At 46.7% G+C, this 18,528-nt stretch overlaps 1 protein-coding gene and 1 pseudogene across 1 annotated transcript; one reads left to right on the top strand and one right to left on the bottom strand.

The window, feature by feature from the left end:
- The first annotated feature begins 1,043 nt into the window (after positions 1 to 1,043).
- Positions 1,044 to 13,767, top strand: TSGA13 (testis specific 13). Its single transcript, XM_032797492.1, has 5 exons — positions 1,044 to 1,097; positions 3,540 to 3,746; positions 5,517 to 5,632; positions 8,057 to 8,169; positions 13,571 to 13,767. The coding sequence occupies exons 1-5, from the start codon at positions 1,044 to 1,046 to the stop codon at positions 13,765 to 13,767; spliced, it is 687 nt and encodes a 228-aa protein (XP_032653383.1).
- A 1,232-nt stretch (positions 13,768 to 14,999) lies between these two features.
- LOC116835054 (tubulin alpha-3 chain-like) lies at positions 15,000 to 16,298 on the bottom strand (annotated as a pseudogene).
- Between the last annotated feature and the right edge of the window lie 2,230 nt (positions 16,299 to 18,528).

Here is an 18,528-nt window from a genome sequence, read left to right as displayed (position 1 = left end):
CATTATACTAAAGCTTCTTGGTGCAAATGACTTGAGCGGATCACAGTTCTCTGTGACAAAAATAATATGTCAATAAAGTTAAAAGATAGGTTGAATTACAGTTTTATACATTCTATTTTAATGTATGGAACAGAGACTTGGCCAGCTACAAAAGCAATCAGTATGCTCTCCTCTGTTGAAATGGTCAAATGGCTGGATGTTCCACGATAGGAAACAAAATGAGGTTTGTAAGGGGCCTAATGCAAGTTGCTCCAATTGAAGACAAGTTGAGGGAAGATAGGCTATGCTGGTATGTGACATCCAGCAGAAACCTAAAAGCCATATCGGTTGGATGGCTTTTGCAACAGTTATGGATAGAAGACAACCAAGGGGGAGATCAATGACTTAATAGATGGACCAGATATATATAAACCTCAGAGAGACCAATCTGGATAATAGTCTGGGATACAATCATAAATTTTGTAAGAAGGCTATAAAAGTCTCCACCTCCAGATAAGGAAGTGGAAAGGAGGAGCCAAAAAGTGTAAGCTGCCGTTATAAGCAACCTATTGATCTGTTGATCTCTATCAATTTATAGCAATTGATTAATCATTTAAACATCTAATTATTTGTCACCCATGTATCACCTTCTTATTAATGGAACCATAATATAAAGTGTAACCAAAGGTTTTCTTAAACAGAAGAAAAATTTCTTGATCATTAGCAGTAATTTAGGTGGACGTATTTACATTGCTAGCCTGGCCTGCTGAACACTGTGGCCACAGAGGCTAATGTAGCCTACTGGTGAGCGTGTGTTACCGATCTCCTGCTGTGCCTGATCCACAGAGGATATGAATCATTGCAACTAGCAGCTATAAAATATTGACTATAGCTCAAGCTGTAGTCGCTAATGTTTTCTGTGTTGGAGTCCCTGGTAAAATCCACTGTCTGTTCTTTAAGATAGTGGCTATCATACTAGCACTGCTCTGCCAGATGGGAAGAGGGATTTTGGGATCCAGATAATAAATGATGTCATTTAATTTCATAGTTTGATTTAGAAGAACATGAGCCAGTTTCTTCTACAAAATGAGAAGCAGTATTGTTACCATCCCAAACTGGTAAGTGAACCAATTTGTAACCAACACTACTTTCTACACGAGCATTAAAATTCAAGCCTATTGCTGTGAGTCATATTCCTCCTGGGCAAGTGTTGACATCATAAAAAAGAACAAGGAGTCCTTGTGGCACCTTAGAGACTAACAAATTTATTTGGGCATAAGCTTTTGTGGGCTAGAACCCACTTCATCAGATGTATGGAATGGAAAATACAGTAGAAAGAGAGAGAGAGAGAGATATATATATATATATATATACACACACAGAGAACATGAAAAAATGGGTGTTGCCATACCAACTATAATGAGACTAATCAATTAAGGTGGGCTATTAGCAGCAGGAGAAAAAGGTGTAGTGATAATCAGGATGGCCCATTTCCAACAGCTAACAAGAAGGTGTGAGTAACAGTAGGGGAATTCCCCTACTGTTACTCACACCTTCTTGTCAATTGTTGGAAATGGGCCATCTTGATTATCACTACAAACGGTTTTTTTCCTCCTGCTGCTAATAGCCCACCTTAATTGATTAGTCTTGTTATAGTTGGCATGGGAACACCAGGGGTGAAAGTAACTGAGGACACTTACCGGTACAGGGGGGCGGCTTTGGCCCCCAGAAGGGGCAGGGCCTCGGGCAAAAGGGGCAGAGCTCGGGGGGGGGGTCAGCATCCCACAGCCAGCCCTTGGACCATGCTGCCCGTGGCTCCTGTCTTGATTTAAGACCCAGGAGCTCCGGACACTGCTGCTGTGGTAGAGGCAGCAGTGTCTGGAACCCCAGAACCTTTTAAATTGCCGGTCCCAGGGCAACTGCTCCCTTTGCCCCCCCCACGCCCGTCAGCAGATGGTGGGGGGCAAAAAGGGCAAAGACGTTAAAGCACTGCAGCTTTAACATTGCTGCCCTTCCCCCCCCGGCCACTGTCGGCAGCCCTGTTGGTACGGAGCCTACCGGCAGGGCCCCCAACAGGAGAGGCAAAAGGGGCAGGGACACTAAAGCGCTGCCACAGCAGTGCTTTAATGTGGGCTGGGTATGGGCCGGTGCGGCTTCTTACTGGTACAGAGTACCGGCCCGTAGCGGCTCACGTTCACCCCTGGGCAACACTCATTTTTTCATGTTTTCTGTGTATATATATCTTCCTCCTGTATTTTCCGCTGCATGCATCCAATGAAGTTGGTTTTAGCCCATAAAAGCTTTTGCCCAAATAAATGTTAGTCTCTAAGGTGCCACAAGTACTCTTCATTCTTTTTGCTGATGCAGACTAACCCGGCTACCACTCTGAAAACTGTTGACATCATGAACATCATCATCACTGTTGGTACTAAGTAGCCTCTTTGTTGGCATTTTTAGCATAGGCTCCAAGTCCTGAAGGCTTATTTCATTGCTACTTCAGAGGTTTTCCTCTAGCTGTAAGCCAGGGTTTGGGCAGGGGAGGGAGCTCACACTGTCACTGCCAATGATATTCCTCTTCTGTGGATATACCACCTCAGTCTCCAGGACTTTCAATCTAGTGCCTTTCACCAGTACTGAATGCAGTAAACAATTAGAAATAAGACATGAGAGGAAGGAGATACTTGATTTCCATGATGGCTGACATTACTCTGCTCAATAGCACTGAATTTGATGTTACTTTATAGTCCATATAAGAAGTAAAAAGTGATGAAGATGCCCTAAAAGGTGAGATCTCCTGCATATGGACTGGTACATGAGATACAATGTGCATTCCTGGAGAAGGAATCATTGGACTGATCTCTTCTGGGACAGTTTCATGTACCTCTTCACGTTATGCCAATAGATCAGGACAACCTGGTAGAACTCCTGCCTGAGTTACTATGCCAGAGATGGAAAGCACCTTGTAACTTCTTGCAGCAAATATAACTGTGTAAGTCAAGCTTAATATATTCACAGCCAACCTGACACTGTTGGATGTTACCTTTGTCTCACATATAGTATTGAATACTGTGGTCTGCTCCCCTGATCCAGGATCTATGTGATGTGTCTCCCCTCTACTAATTGGAGGGAGTTTCTTCCTTAGCTCAGATGGTCTATGCTGTATATCACAGGACTGGAAGGAACCTCAAGAAGTCTTATAGTCCAGTCCTCAACACTCAAGGCAGGACTCAGTATCTAGACTAACCCTGACAGGTGTTTGTTTAACCTGCTCTTAAAAATCTCCAGTCACAGAGATTCCACAACCTCCCTCGGCAATTTGTTCCAATGCTTAACTGTAGTACTCAAGTTCTGAAGTTCAAACCCTGCTGATCCTCCCCCCTCACACTGATGTGGAGGTTATTGGGGGTCATTAGACACCCATAAGGAGGCAGTTAGTGGCTTCTTATGTGTGATGTTTGTATGTATCGCCATGGCTTCGTTTCTGTTCAGCAGTGGGGAGCAATTATATCCTGGGATACATGGACATGGCACTTCTAACATCCCACTTTGCCCCTGTACAGGTGAAGTACTTTGTGCCACTGAGTGACGCTAAATTTCAAGACTATCTCGATGGCCGCAAGAGATCCATCAAACTTATGTGCAAATCTTCAGAGTTCAATCAAGACAAGACAACACTGATCATAACTAATAATCCCCTTCCTGACCTGAATTCCAGTCACAGAAAGGACACCCCCATGAAGTTTTTCTGCAAAGAGCACTTAGGAAGGGTAAAATATTTCACCGCTAATTTTTAAATGGGGAAAGGGCATGGTCCTTGTAATTCTGAGACTTCAAAGCTGCAACCCTGGACCTCTAATGATGAAGAAGTAATAATAGTCAATGATTAGAGCAGAGGATGGGTAGTCAGGGCTCTTGGGATCAAGTCTTGCCAAAAGTCACATTGGGAATTAATGGTATTTATAAGTCACTTAATTTAATGTGCCTCATTTTCTCCATCTGTAAAATAGAGATAATATTGATATGTGGCTAAACATAAATATTTAGGTACTTATATGGCTCCCACCACCATAATATCTGAGTATTTCCCAAAAGTTAACTGGTAAGACAACACTACCCTCCATACCTCTTTCTTTTCCTCTTCCACCTCTAGGAGTAAAAATGTATACAGTGTGTGTGTATCTGTGTGTGTGTGTGTGCGCACGTGCACAAACACTAACGTTTCAAGCACTTTTTCTCTTTCATCACATCAATGCTTGTTTTCATTTGCTGTTCATGAATATTGGCATGACCAGGGTTTTGTTCATGTACACGACCTGCCTATTTATTTGCATATGGTCTTCCAATCTGGGAGCAGGAACAACACCATGTGATGTAGGTGAGCAGTCAAATACCACAATAGCAAATAGTCTAAGTGACCAGTTTGTGAACAACACACAGGTTCAAATGTTTGCATGAACTGGTCATCAAGAGAGAGCAAATGAGTAAAACTGGTGGTTTGGTTGGAGAGCACTGAGGCCCAGAGCCTCAAAGATATTTCGGTGCCTAACTCCTTTTGATTTCAATAGGCATTAAATGCCTAAATACCTTTGAGGACTGGGTTTGAGATCTTTGTCTGAAAGGCACCGAAAAGGTGCCAGGAATTTTTAATTGAGCATGTGGTGTTAGACAGAAATGTGGACAAGGAGTTGGAATGAAATATCTTCAGTTTTGTCAAGAGTCTCAAATATTTGGTGTTTTTCTTAATGCCCCAGCTCCTCGATTCGTACAATTACATAAGGCCCCGTCTAGACTACGTGCGAAAATTGATTTTAGATACGCAATTTCAGCTACGAGAATAGCGTAGCTGAAATTGAATATCTAAAATCGATTTACTCACCCGTCTTCACCGTGCAGGATCGATGTGTGCGGCTCACCATGTCGAATCCGGAACTCCGTTTGTTTTGGTGGAGTTCCGGAATCGATCTAAGCGCGCTCTGGGTTCGATATATCCCCGTCTAGACCAGACACGATATATCAAACCCCGAGCAATCGATTTTAACGCACTGAAATGGCGCGTAGTGTAGACGTGGTCTAAGAATCTCAACTTTCATATTTCAAAACATGTTTCAAGCCCTCATGGATGCACATGAAAACCTTAACAACATGCAGCAAGTGTACCCCCAAAGGCTCAGAAACCAGAAGACAGATTAAAGAGAACTCAACATTGACTTGAAACCATGAGATTTAAAAATAAATAAATCTCATGATTTTTGGCAGTCTGACTATTATTTTTGAGGTTGTCATTAACAATACACAATCTTTGTCTTTATAACAATTCAGCCTCTTTAGCTCTCCACCTTTGAGCATTCACTGTATTTGCTTTTACTTTCTCTGAGAGACTCCTGCTTAACACACCTTCTCTTCCCTGGGTCATGACCTTCTTAAGTTCTCCTTGCTGACTGCAAGACATTTGCCTCTCCTCTTACTGGCCATTTTTTATGACTCCCCTTGCAATGTACATGTAGGCAAATCTTGTTTCTTTTCCATTTCTCCCAAAGGGGATCGATGCCAGGAGTCAGCTTCATTTACCCCCACTGAAGACACAACAGAACCAGCTGACTGGACCAGGCGCATGTTTTGCTGAGGGAAATGTTGGGAAATCACTGCAGTTCAGGTGAAGTCAATGGCCCGTTTCTTTGCTCGCTGGTCCTTGTCAGTCCTGTGACATGGTGTCAAATGTTGAGGTGCAATCCAGACCAGTGAGAGGTTGTGTCACCACCTGCCCTGTATCCCTAGCTGCTTTAAAATGCTCTGCTGCTCTAGCTCACTAGTCTGGATGCTCCCCTCCAGCATACAAGCGTGTGCTAAGTGTCTGTGTGACAAGCACCCATGGTTCATTAATTCTGATTCAATCAGCCTGTTTATTACACTACAGCCACATGCTGGTCTCTGCCTATTACTAGTCAAGTGAACCCAACACTCACCCACCCCCTAGTCCTGAATTTCCCCAAAACCATCTACCCTGAAGTGTCCGGACCTCTCCTCAATCACTCAGAGAAATAATAAGGTTTGTTTGCTCCTTTAAGGAGACCATACCCAGCAGCTTGCCACATTAGCTGGAGTTAACAATCACTTCAATTCAAACACTGTACTGGTGGGGGGGTTAAGATTAAACTAAAACAAAATTTATTCCTGACAGGATATAGGTTGAATGATGCCAAATAAAAGAACTAAGAGTGAAAACCTGCATTTAATAGTCTAAAACAATCTAGCAAGGTACGGTCTTTGATAAAATGGTTTTGCTCATCAATTACTCTTGGTCCACCATGGCTGACTATCCATCAGTCAGGACCTTCCACAGAAGTATGAGGTGCCAATTTCCCTTGCTGTCTTAAGTGAAAGAAGACTTAGGGGTTCACTGCCCCTCTCTTTATAGTCCAGTAAACCTTTGAAAAGCATCTCTCTGAAAGTTCATGAGACCCTGCTTCAAGAAACAGGAAGGCTTCCTTATGGTGCAGTCTCCATCCCCCACTGATAGCTGAGTCATTATGTCCGCCACTTTATGGCTTTGTTTACCTTTTATGTGAATATGCTTTCACTGCGTCTGCCTGATGACCACGCTGGTTAACCAAGCAAATACACAATTCTTTATGATCTAGACATACTGACTCCCAAACCGCTTTGTGAGCGTTGATGGTTCTACTTACTGCCTAGGTAAATTGTAATTCCATTGTTACTGGTCATGCAGCTTCATTTGTATTCAGGATCTGGACAGTCCTGTTTCAATACAGACTTTAAAACATAAAATCACAGGACATCCATAACTCCATATGTAGCATCGTCACACGTATCCCACAATGATATTATTGACCAGTGTGGTATTTGTTTTCAAATGATACCTCATAAGGCACAGTTATACAAACATCATTGCAGTAGTGTGTAGGGTGTGAAAACAGAGGTGCTTAGGGTCAAACATGCATCTTGTTAGACTGAACAGTTACAGTATTTTCTTTGTTCCAGTGACTCTCAGCTTGGAGGTGAGCCTGGCACAGGTAGCAAGGCTCTAAGCTATCATGGGGGAGGGAGAAAATTGTTTTGAAGATGAAATGTGTGTGTTTAAATTTAATCACCAGCAAAAAATTATTTGCATGATTCAAGGTGGCCAAAGAGAACAATTCTGCACATAAGTTTTGGCCCTGTTTGCATGGTTTGTTATAAGAAGCTCTGCATTCTTACATCATTGGGACCTAGTGTAGTATTGTTTTCTACAGCACAATTTCTGGTACTTACAATTTCTGTGGTGCAAGGCCCACCCCCAGATGGGTTGTCAACAGTGATTCCACTAGGGACCTTCAGCACCGCAGGCACTTGAGCTAAAGGAATAACTCCATTGGCTGGCAGCAGTAGTAGGCTGCAACCCCTTAATGCATTAGAGGAATTTTGCATTGGGTTATGCTTTATCTTAGAGCAACAGTCCCCAAACTTTTGAGGGTTGGGCCCCCACTTTCCCCAGTTCATGCCCCTCCCCAGCCTCCCTGGGACCGCGGCTCATGGGGAGGACACAAGCAGGGATAATGAGGCCAAGGCTGGAGCCACAGCTAGATGTGGGTCTGGGGCCAGTAGTGGGACTGAGGCTGAAGGCGAGGGTGTGAGTGGAGCTGCAGCTGGTCTGTGGTGGGGCCCGGAAGCCAGGCACGTGGCCAGGTGAAGCTCCTCTCCCAGTCCTGCCCACAGTCCCTGCCCCAGGCTGGGAATGAAGATGCAGTCAAGGCTGGGGGCTGTTGCTGGGCCGGGAACAGGGCCGCACTGACACCGGGGATGGGACCAGGAGCTGGGGAGGTAGCTGGAGCAGAGCTGGGGGCAGGGAAGGGCTGGGTGGCACTCCCTTCCTGCCTCCGTGGTGGCTGGCCCAGGCCCCTCGTGTCTCCCTTGAAGGTTTCTCCCCACCTCCTTAGGGGGCCACACCCCACACGTGGTGGACCTCTGTCTTAGAGCAATATTATTTACTGAGCCATGCAGTGTTTGGGCTTGCTACAGAGATCTTCAAGCATAAATTGGTGCAGCTCTTCTGAGTAAGTTTTTCCATTCCAAACAGCAGGTTTTCCACAGACACTGATTTCAAGACTGAAGGACAGTTTTCCAAAAGCTATGCTGAGAGGCGATTGCTAAAGCTATACCCCCATCTCCACTTTCAAGCTTTCCCTAGACTAGGTAAGAAGGTACCACACATGCCCTCACCCAGAATTGCTGCTTGGCTTGTATTAAGCATACTCACATGGACTGAGCATGCTCAGTAGTATCTACTGAAGCCACTGCCCTCCCTCTCCCACCACCATTTGTAGGTATGGATCATGTCTGGGTGGGAGGAGAGGGAAATATGATAGATGCTCCGACCACCCAACCCTCCTCTGTTAAAAAGGAGGAAGAGATTACTGAATCATTACAATAGGGTGATGCATTTGGCTTCCATGAAACACAACCAGAGCTGAGTAGCTGCGTACAGGATTTGTTCTTGGTGGCTACATTTTTCACGGGAGCAATTTATGGAGCTGATGTATCTAAGAGCTGCTCTTGTTCTGGGTTTATCCACAGTCCAGAAAGTAAACTACCATGAGAAGAGCAGCCCTTGTGCTATGTCAGCACCAGTACCGATGCCTGTGCATACGCCAACCCACAGGTTCATTTTCCCCCTTCCATTGCTTAAATGTACAGTGTTTGATAAGCCACATCTCTCTTCAGCCATGCAAGAAGTAGTGCAGCATATTATGTATCGCAGTAATGTCAATTTATTTGCAAACATCGAGCTGATATTGCTAATTCCTCCTGAAGATACCACTTCCCTCCCAGACCAGTTGCTGCTCCTCCAACCTTCAAATGGTGCTGCTCTCCAGATATTTTCCTTCCTAAGCTATATCAAATTACTGTCCAAGTCAGCTGTTAGGGAAGTTTTGGGCCTTGAGGCCTCCCTTGGCAAGTAAGTATGCGCCTTGTCTCCATCCCACACCTGCCCTCCTCTGATTCTCCCCTCCTCAAATCCCAGACTCCTTATCTTAAAGCTCCACTAGATCCCCTCAAGCTCAGATCCCAACCTAAGTTCCTCAGAAGCACAAACCCATGCACCTAATAACCAGAACTCTTGCCAAGAAAGGCCCCAAGGCCTACAACTTCCCCATCAACTGAAAGTTTTTGGAAAGTGTAGGGGACAATTTCCTGGTCCAAGTGCTGGAGGAACCAACTAGGGGCAGAGCTCTTCTTGACCTGCTGCTCACAAACAGAGACGAGTTAGCAGGGGAAGCAAAAGTGGACGGGAACCTGGGAGGCAGTGACCATGAGATGGTCAAGTTCAGGATCCTAACACAAGGAAGAAAGGAGAGCAGCAGAATACAGACCCTGGACTTCAGAAAAGCAGACTTTGACTCCCTCAGGGAGCTGATGGGCAGGATCCCCTGGGAAAACAACATGAGGGGGAAAGGAGTCCAGGAGAGCTGGCTGTATTTTAAAGAATCCTTATTGAGGTTGCAGGAAAAAAACATCCCGATGTGTAGGAAGAATAGTAAATATGGCAGGTGACCAGCTTGGCTTAACAGTGAAATCCTTGCTGATGTTAAACGCAAAAAAGAAGCTTACAAGAAGTGGAAGACTGGACAAATGACCAGGGAGGAGTATAAAAATATTGCTTAGGCATACAGGCCTGAAATCAGGAAGGTCAAATCACACTTGGAGTTGCAGCTAGCAAGAGATGTTAAGAGTAACAAGAAGGGTTTCTTCAAGTATGTAAGCAACAAGAAGAAAGTCAAGGAAAGTGTGGGCCCATTACTGAATGGGGGAGGCAACCTAGTGACAGAAGATGTGGAAAAAGCTAATGTACGGAATGATTTTTTTGCCTCTGTCTTCACAAACATGGTAAGCTCCCAGACTGCTGCACTGGGCAGCATAGTATGGGGAGAAGGTGATCAGCCCTCTGTGGAGAAAGAAGTGGTTCGAGACATTTAAAAAAGTGGACGAGCACAGTTCATGGCGCCAAGTGTCCTGCACGAAAGTGCAAAGGAGTTGTCGATATGAGTGGCAGAGACATTGGATCATTATCTTTGAAAACTCATGGGACAAGGAGGTCCAGATGACGAAAAGGCTAATGATGCCCATCTTATAGCAAGGAAAAGAGGGGATCCTGGGAACTACAGGCCAGTACAGCTCATCCTCACCCGTGAAAAAATCATGGAGCTAAGGTCTCAAGGAATCAATTCGAAAGCACTTAGAGGAGGAATGTACCAGGAACAGCAGCAATGTCACGCAAGGGCAAGTCATGCTGACAACCTTATGGCCTTATAGGAGATTAACTGGTCTGGGAAAGGGGAAAGCCCCCATGCATGTTATTCCGTTTTTTTTTTTTTGACGTTTAGCAAAAGCTGTTGATACAGTCTCCCACAAATTCTTGCCAGAAGTTAAAGACATATGGGCTGGAGTGATGGACTAATAAGGTCGAATAGAACAGCTGGCTGATCGTCGCTCAACAGGTATGATCAACGGCTGCATGTTGTGCACCCATTTCAAGTGAGTGCCCGAAAGGGTCGGTCCTGGGGCTGGTTTTGTTCATATATCTCATTAATGATCTGGAAGATGGTGTGGGACTGCACCCCTCAAGCAAGTTGCAGATGACACTAAACTGGGAGGAGTGTAAGATACCTGGCAGGGACGATGGATACAGAGGGACTAGACAAATCAGAGACTGGGCAAAAGAAACCTGAATGAAGGTCAACAAAGACAGAGTGCAGAGTTCTGCACTTAGGAACGGAAGAACCCATCCACTGTTATAGAAACTAGGGACCTGAATGAACGAGGAAGCAGTTCTGCAAAAAGGACTGGATTACAGTAGACGAAAGCGATATGATCAACAGTGTGCCCTTTTGCTCAGAGAGGCAGGGCGGCTTTATTGGGAAGTGCGGGGCCCAATTCGAACATTTTTGGCAGGGCCCTGCAGGGATGACTTAACAAAAAAGTGGAAGAAAAGCCTTTCAGTCTTTCATGTATTATTACTTCATAACTATATGAAAATAAAATTATATATTATGTACATTGCATCATATATGCTGTTGATTGGCTATTAATGACCGCCATTTCACATGTGTGGGTCCCCGCCACTCCCTGCGGGTGTGCACATGTGTTGGTCCCAGCTGCTCTCTGCCCCCCTCATTGAAGCAGGTGTGCAGGGTTACTGCCCTGGGAACTGCAAGGCAGCAGTGGACACGGGGCTGGTTGGAGGCAGGGCAGGGGCTGACTGGAGGTAGGGTCTGGCTGCAGGCAGGGCAAGGGGTGTGGGGCTGGTTGGAGACAGGGATGTGGGGCGGGCTGGCTGGCTTCAGGCAGGGCCGCAGTGGGGTGCAGCAGGGGTTTGCAGGGCTGGAGACAGAGGAGTGCGGGACTGGCTGGCTTCAGGCAGTGGGGTGCAGCAGGGGTTGACTGGAGACAGGGCAGGGGGTGCAGGCTGGGCTGGGTGTGCAGGGCTGGTGCGGGCAGCAGTGTGTGTGGGGCTGGCTGGCTTTGGGCAGGGCTGCAGGGGTGTGTGGCAGGGGTTGACTGGAGACAGGGCAGGGGTGTGGGCTGGACAGGGTGTGCAGGGCTGGTGCGGGCAGCAGTGTGTGTGGGGCTGGCTGGCTTTGGGCAGGGCTGCAGGGATGTGTAGCAGGGGTTGGCTGGAGACAGGACAGGGGGTTTGGCAGGGGCTGACTGTGGGCACGGAGTGCAGAGCTGGCTGCAGGCTGGGGGGGCTGGACTGGTGTGGGCAAGTCAGGGGATGCAGCAGAGGCAGCTGGAACCCCAGCCCTTTAAGTAGCCCCCAAACTGCCTTCTACCCCGCCCTGGACCTTTTAAATAGCCGTGGGAGCGCTGGGGAATGCATGGGGGAGGCGGGGCTCCGGTGGCTATTTAAAGGACCAGGGTGGCAGAGGCAGCTGGAGCCCCAGACCCTTTAAATAGCCCCCGGAGCCCCTCACTGCCCCAGGGCTCCGGGGGCTATTTAAAGGGCCCAGAGCTCCAGCCGTGGTCGGGGGTTGCCGCGCTCTGGCCGGAGCTCCAGACGGGAGAGCGGGGCTTGCCACGCTCCAGCCAGAGCCCCTGGCCTTGCCGCACTCCAGCTGGGGCGCGGCAAAGCCCCGCCGCCCTGCTCTCCCGGCTGGAGCCCCGGACGGAGCGCGGCAAGCCCTGCTGCCCCGCTCTCCCGGCTGGAGCTCCCGCCCGAGCTCGGTAAGCCCCACTGCCCCAGCTGGAGCTCTAGCTGGGAGAGTGGGCCGCGCGGTGCTCCCGCCGGCGCTTTGCTCAAAGGAGCAGGACCATGGAAGACCCCAGAGCAGACTGTAGCCGGGGACCGGGGTCAGTAAAAAAAAATTAAATTAAAAAGGTGCCTAAGGTGTGGGGCCCTCTTAGGCGTGGGGCCGATTCCCCAGAATCGGCCTAAAGCTGGCCCTGCCAAGAAGGCTAACAGTATTTTGGGCTGTATAAGTAGGGGCATTGCCAGCAGATGGAGGGATGTGATCATTCCCCTCTATTCGACATTGGTGAGGCCTCATCTGGAGTACTGTGTCCGGTTTTGGGCCCCACACTACAAGAACAATGTGGAAAACTTGGAAAGAGTCCAGCGGAGGCCAACAAAAATAATTAGGGGCTGGAGCACATGACTCTATGGGAGAGCTGGAGGAACTGGATGTTATCGCAGAAGAGAAGAATGAGGGGCGGATTTGATAGCTGCTTTCAACAACCTGAAAGGGGGTTCCAAGAGGATGATCAAACTGTTCTCAGTGGTACCTGATGACGAAACAAGGATTAATGGTCTCAAGTTGCAGTGGGGAGGTTTAGGTTGAATATTAGGAAAACTTTTCACATCAGAGAGTGGTGAAGCACTGGAATGGGTTCGCCACGGAGGTGTAGAACTCCTCCTTCCTTAGAGGTTTTTACGGTCAGGCTTGACAAAGCCTTGGCTGGGATGATTTAGTTGGGAACTGGTCCTACTTTGGGCAGGGGGTTGGACTAGATGATCTCCTGAGGTCCCTTCCAACCCTGATATTCTATGATTCTACTGAAGACTGAGAGGCACTCATACTTTTTTAATGAGGGTCATATAAGTACCTACAACAGATGGAATAGTAGAAAAGAGACTTTAACACTCACTGGTAGCATGGGAACATGGCTGAAAAGTTGTATGCTACCTCAATGCTAGTTCTGTGTGTTACCCAGCTTTGCCAAGTTCAACTCAGTCACTTTGAATGTGCTTCTTTCAACCAAGGAAAGAACACCTTTGTTTCCACTGCCCTCCCCAGACAGCACTGTAGAAGGTGGGAAGTAGTGTTTGAACTTGGGCTGATAAACGTTGATTAGAATTTTGAAAGGCTTGTATAAATGTGTGTCCCCAACAAAGGATTATTGGTTGGTATATTTAAGCAACTCCAGTTTGTCTGTGTACAGCAAGCTCTTGACTCCAGTTGTAAACTACTCCCTCTGGGGTTTATTTGAGGGGAGGAGGAAAGGGATTAAAAATAATTTGGAGAAGAGAGGAGCCACCCTGTATATCAGCCTTTCCTATACGCTGTCTCCCTCTGAAACACCCTGTGCTTTCTTGTAGATACAAAGGAAGTGCAATCCCTTCCAAGAAAGAACAGCAAGCCCACAAGAGAAACAAGCTGCCAGTGGGAACCATTAACTTTTTCCTCTCTTTTTGAAGCAAAGCCCATTGTCAACGTACCAGGGGAAAACAGCTTCAAGTATGGGAAAGTCTCACAGTGGGTAGTAAGCAGTTCTTTTGCAGATAGTTCCAAATAAAGCCTTTCATTGAGTCACTGCTATTTGGATGAATGCAGCTATCAGACCACTAAATGTTCTGGAGCCCCAAAAGCTCAGCTGGCCCCTGCAAAGGCACCTTTTAACAGAGGTTGCATGATTTGGGGTTACGGTGGACAATGATGCTGCAGTACACATGTTTGTGGGACCAAGACCAAGTGTCATTACAAAGTATTAGTTGTTAGGCTATGAACATTGCCTTAGAAGGGGGCACTCTCAGCTCCATCTTTATTTACAGTTATGACAGCAGTCAGCAATTAGGATTATACTGAATTCTTTAGCCAAGCAAACTCCCAATAGCATCTCACATTCTTTATAAGAAAGAAAATCTACTCCCAGAGCACTTGTTCGGGTTCCAGTTTCATAAAATAGCTCTAGTCCTCCAGCCCTCCAAGACTCTGTTTGTGGGTGGGGAGAAGTACATCAAAAAAGTAGCAACACTAGGTGTTAACACATTTCAGCCTCATTTACAGAAGAAGAAATCTTAACATAAATACCTACATGGGGAACAAAACTTGGAGTAGGGGGCAATCTAGCAGCCAAAGATAGAACATCCAATGCAAGTCCCAAAAAACGGGACTGTCCCCATAAAAACAGGACATCTCGTCACCCTAATAATACCCCTCACTTCTTCCCCCTGTCCTCCCACACTTAAAACACAGAATGGAAATACTACATTTGGTTCAATAATTTTGAAAACATTGCATCTTTTCCAATGGTGAACTGGAAGAAGATACAAGGCTTAAGATGTCTTACAGAACACACGCTTAATTATAGTCATAACATAGGGGAGGCCTGCTGTAGAATAGAGGTTTGACAAGATGTTAGTGTCTTAACTGACTCCACCAAGAGCCTGCTGTTGGGAAGGTATGATGGGATGCTGGGTTGAAAGTGAACAAGAGGCCAAACAGTGAACAACTCAGGAGAGGTAAGCTATGTTAAGCAGATACTGTCAGTATGTCATATCCTCCTGTGTATGCAGTGTAGTTGTAGTTGTGTCAGAACCAGGATATTAGAGACACAAGTTGGGTGAGGTAATGTCTTTTATTGGACCATCATCTGTTGGTGAGAGAGACAAGATTTCAAGTCACACAGAGCTCTTCTTCAGATTTGGGAAAGATACTCCGAGCATCTGTTCTGTCTTGCATTTAGCTGTGATGCTTGGAGTATCTTTCCCAAACCCAAAAGAAGAGCTGAACTTTAGCCAGTCTGAACTAAAACCAGTCCACAAACTAGTTGGATCTCCTGGTTTTGATGGCTGCTATAGCTGCATTCACATCCTTGGGCACCACATTCCGCCGGTACAGCAGGCTGCAAGCCATGTATTTGCCTTGGCGAGGGTCACATTTCACCATCTGGTTAGAGAACTCAAAGCAAACGTCGGTGATTTCAGGCACCAGGAGCTGCTCATTCTAAGCTTTTTCTGCCAAAATTATGGGCACATAGGTAGTGATGGAGAAGTGTATCCAGGGATAAGGCACCAAGTTAGTTTGGAATTCAGTGAGATCCACATTCAAAGCACCATCAAACCTCAGGGAAGCAGTGATGGAGGATACCATCTGAGTTATCAGCCTGTTCAGGTTAGGGTAGGAGGGAAACTCAATATGGAGGTTATGGTTGCAGATGTTGTAAATGGCCCCGTGAAAGAACAGTCGGAGTGCTCCAGCATGATGTGGTAGGTTAGGATGGAATTGTAATTTCTCCCATCGCAGTGGAGACCTGTGGGCAGGATACACCAAGAACTCCATCTTGGATTTCTTACCAAAGTCTACTGACAGTTGTCCCACTAGGTTTTTACCACAAGCTAATCATCAATCCATGTGATAGTCAACATGTGGTAAAACACCACACTTCTTCTCAAGTGAAAACAAAGCCCCAAATTAGTCAGACATTAAGTAGATCTTCTTATTAATACATCATGCCAATACCTCCCTTGGTTGCAACAAATCCCCAAAGGTATTTAGGCTTCTGTCTCAAGGCTGATACTCCTCGTCACCCCATGGGGGCAGAGGAGAGGTGCATCACAGTCCCACAGTTGAGCCAGAAGGGCTGCCCCACATCTCAGGCAGCACAGCTTTGTGGCCTTAGTCCTGAATGTGAACCTCACTCTCTGGGCAGTATGGCCTAGTGGCCAGAGTCCATAATACAGCCCTTGCTCTCAGGGCAGTGCAACCCAATGGCCAGAGTCAGTACTATAGTCCTCACTCTTGGGACAGTGTGGCCTAGTAGCCAGAGTCCATAACACTGGTGAGTGGGGCCACCACCACAGGGTGGCCAGTGGCCAGGATAGGGGGACTTGGGCCTGCCATCTCCACCAGGTCCCAACCCAGGGCCTTTCAGTGGCAAGGTTGCCCGCCACCAGCTCAGTGGGGCTCCAACTAAAACACGCCAAGCCTTGGTCTGGTTCCATAACGATTTCCCCACAATACTTCCCTGAGTTTCTTCCTACCCAAGTCTCTAAGGTTCGCTGTCTCTGGGATTCTCCAGTGTCTCCCCTCTTCGCAATGTCCCATGCCGGTATTCGGGGTCCATTTCCAACAGGCTAGCCTCCACATCTGGGAGTGCAGGCAGTCCTGATTCAGGAGCTAGCAACACACCTCCTTCCTCACAGGCAGTCAGCCCAGACTGAGCTGCTCTGCTGGCTTTTATATCCTGCTTCCAGCTGGAGCATGCCCAGCAGAGCCGGGGGGCGGGGTGTGTGTGGCCTCCTAGGCAAAGACAGAAGGGTTAACCCCTGTTGTACCAGTGCGGGGCTGATACACTCTGTCACAGCTTCTAACTGCCATCAAAAACAATCTTTATGGATTTGGGCCCGAGTAATTAGCATACTTAATGCCAAGAGATTATTTAATGAGGCATTAGTAATTTGACAGGTGTAAATTAGATGTAGGTGGTATGACTGAAACCTAGTGGGATGATTTGCACAATTGGAATGGTTTATAACTTATGTAGGAAGGATCAAGTGGGCAAAAAGGAAGGGGAGTGGCACTCTATGTCAAATACCTGTTTCTGAGTCAGCGATAACCTGGAAGAGAATGATCTGAAATGCTTATGGATCAATGTCCCTAACAGATAAAGCACAAGATGGGGTATTAGTTGGTGTCTACGACCGACCACCAGATCACTCCAGAGAACAGACTGACAGCCTCCTTAAGCACTTACTTATAATGTATTGGGGAAATAAACTGTGTGATCTTGGGGGACTTCAATTTGAGTGACATATGCTGGAGGTCTCATGCTGCCAGTGCTAAAACATCCGTCAAATTTCTAAACATTATATATGACGATTTCCTAACTCAAAAAGTGTTGCAGCCAACATGGGGAAATTCTATGTTAGACCTTGTCCTAACAGATAAAGTAGAACTGATCACAGAACTAAAAGTTACCGGTAATAATTTAGGTACAAATGATTATGATCAATCACATCATGTGGAAGCAGAATAAAGTCCAGATCAGCAATGTATATACTTGGTGCTTTAATAAGAATAATTTCACGAAGCTGAAAACAATTATGAGCCAAATCAACTAGGAGGGATAATTTAACCAGAAAAATGTGAATGATGATTGAGAATAATTTAAGAACATCTTATATATGTATCTTTTCATCCTTGCAAACGATACCTGTAACCCCCCATAACCCAAGCCTGTGAATGATAATTGAGAATAATTTAAGAACACCTTACTAGATGCTCAAAAAGCCACAGTCCTACAACTGAAGAAGTCTCGTCTGTTTAAAAATACAACCTGATTTAGAGAGGAAGTGAATATAGCAGTAAAAAATAATATATATATATTTCCACCCCAAGTCCAACACCCAGAGACTGTATACCAGCCAGAAAGAAGGCAGGCAGGGCTTGGTGAGCATCAAAGCCACTGTCCTGGACGAAACCCGGAACATCCAGGAGTACATCAGTAAGATGGCCCCCAAAGATGAGCTGCTGAGAGAATGCCTGAGGCAGCAGCAGACATGGGAGGAAGACCAAGCAGAAGAAGTGCCATGGCAAGACAAGACCCTGCATGGGATGTACCATCGACAGATAGCTGAGGTGGCTGACATTGGGAAATCCTACCAGTGGCTGGAAAGGGCTGGACTAAAAGACAGCACTGAGGCACTGATCATAGCAGCACAGGAACAGGCACTGAGCACCAGATCCATTGAAGCAGGGGTCTACCACACTAGAGAGGACCCAAGGTGCAGACTGTGCAGAGAGGCCTCAGAGACAGTCCAACACATAGTGGCAGGATGTAAGATGCAGGCAGGAACAGCATACACTGAACGGCACAACCAAGTGGCTGGCATTGTGTACAGGAACATCTGCACAGCGTATGGGCTAGACCCTCCCAAGACCAGATGGGAGATTCCGCAGAAGGTTGTGGAGAATAGCAGGGCTAAGATTCTGTGGGACTTCCAGATCCAGACGGACAGGCAGGTACTGGCCAATCAACCAGACCTCGTGGTAATAGACAAGGAGCAGAAGACAGCGGTGGTGATAGATATAGCAGTGCCAAGTGACAGCAACATCAGGAAGAAGGAATATGAGAAGCTGGAGAAGTACCAGGGCCTGAAAGAGGAACTAGAGAGGATGTGGAAAGTGAAGGCCAAAGTGGTCCCAGTGGTGGTAGGAGCCCTCGGGGCTGTGACTCCTAAGCTGGGTGAGTGGCTCCAACAGATCCCAGGAACAACATCAGAGCTCTCTGTCCAGAAGAGTGCGGTGCTAGGAACAGCTAAGATACTGCGCAGAA

This window comes from Chelonoidis abingdonii, chromosome 1 (assembly GCF_003597395.2).
Source record: "Chelonoidis abingdonii isolate Lonesome George chromosome 1, CheloAbing_2.0, whole genome shotgun sequence".
In the NCBI taxonomy this organism is placed as follows: domain Eukaryota; kingdom Metazoa; phylum Chordata; order Testudines; family Testudinidae; genus Chelonoidis; species Chelonoidis abingdonii.
Note: the sequence above shows the minus strand (reverse complement) of the source record. Positions and strands in the feature narration are given on the sequence as shown.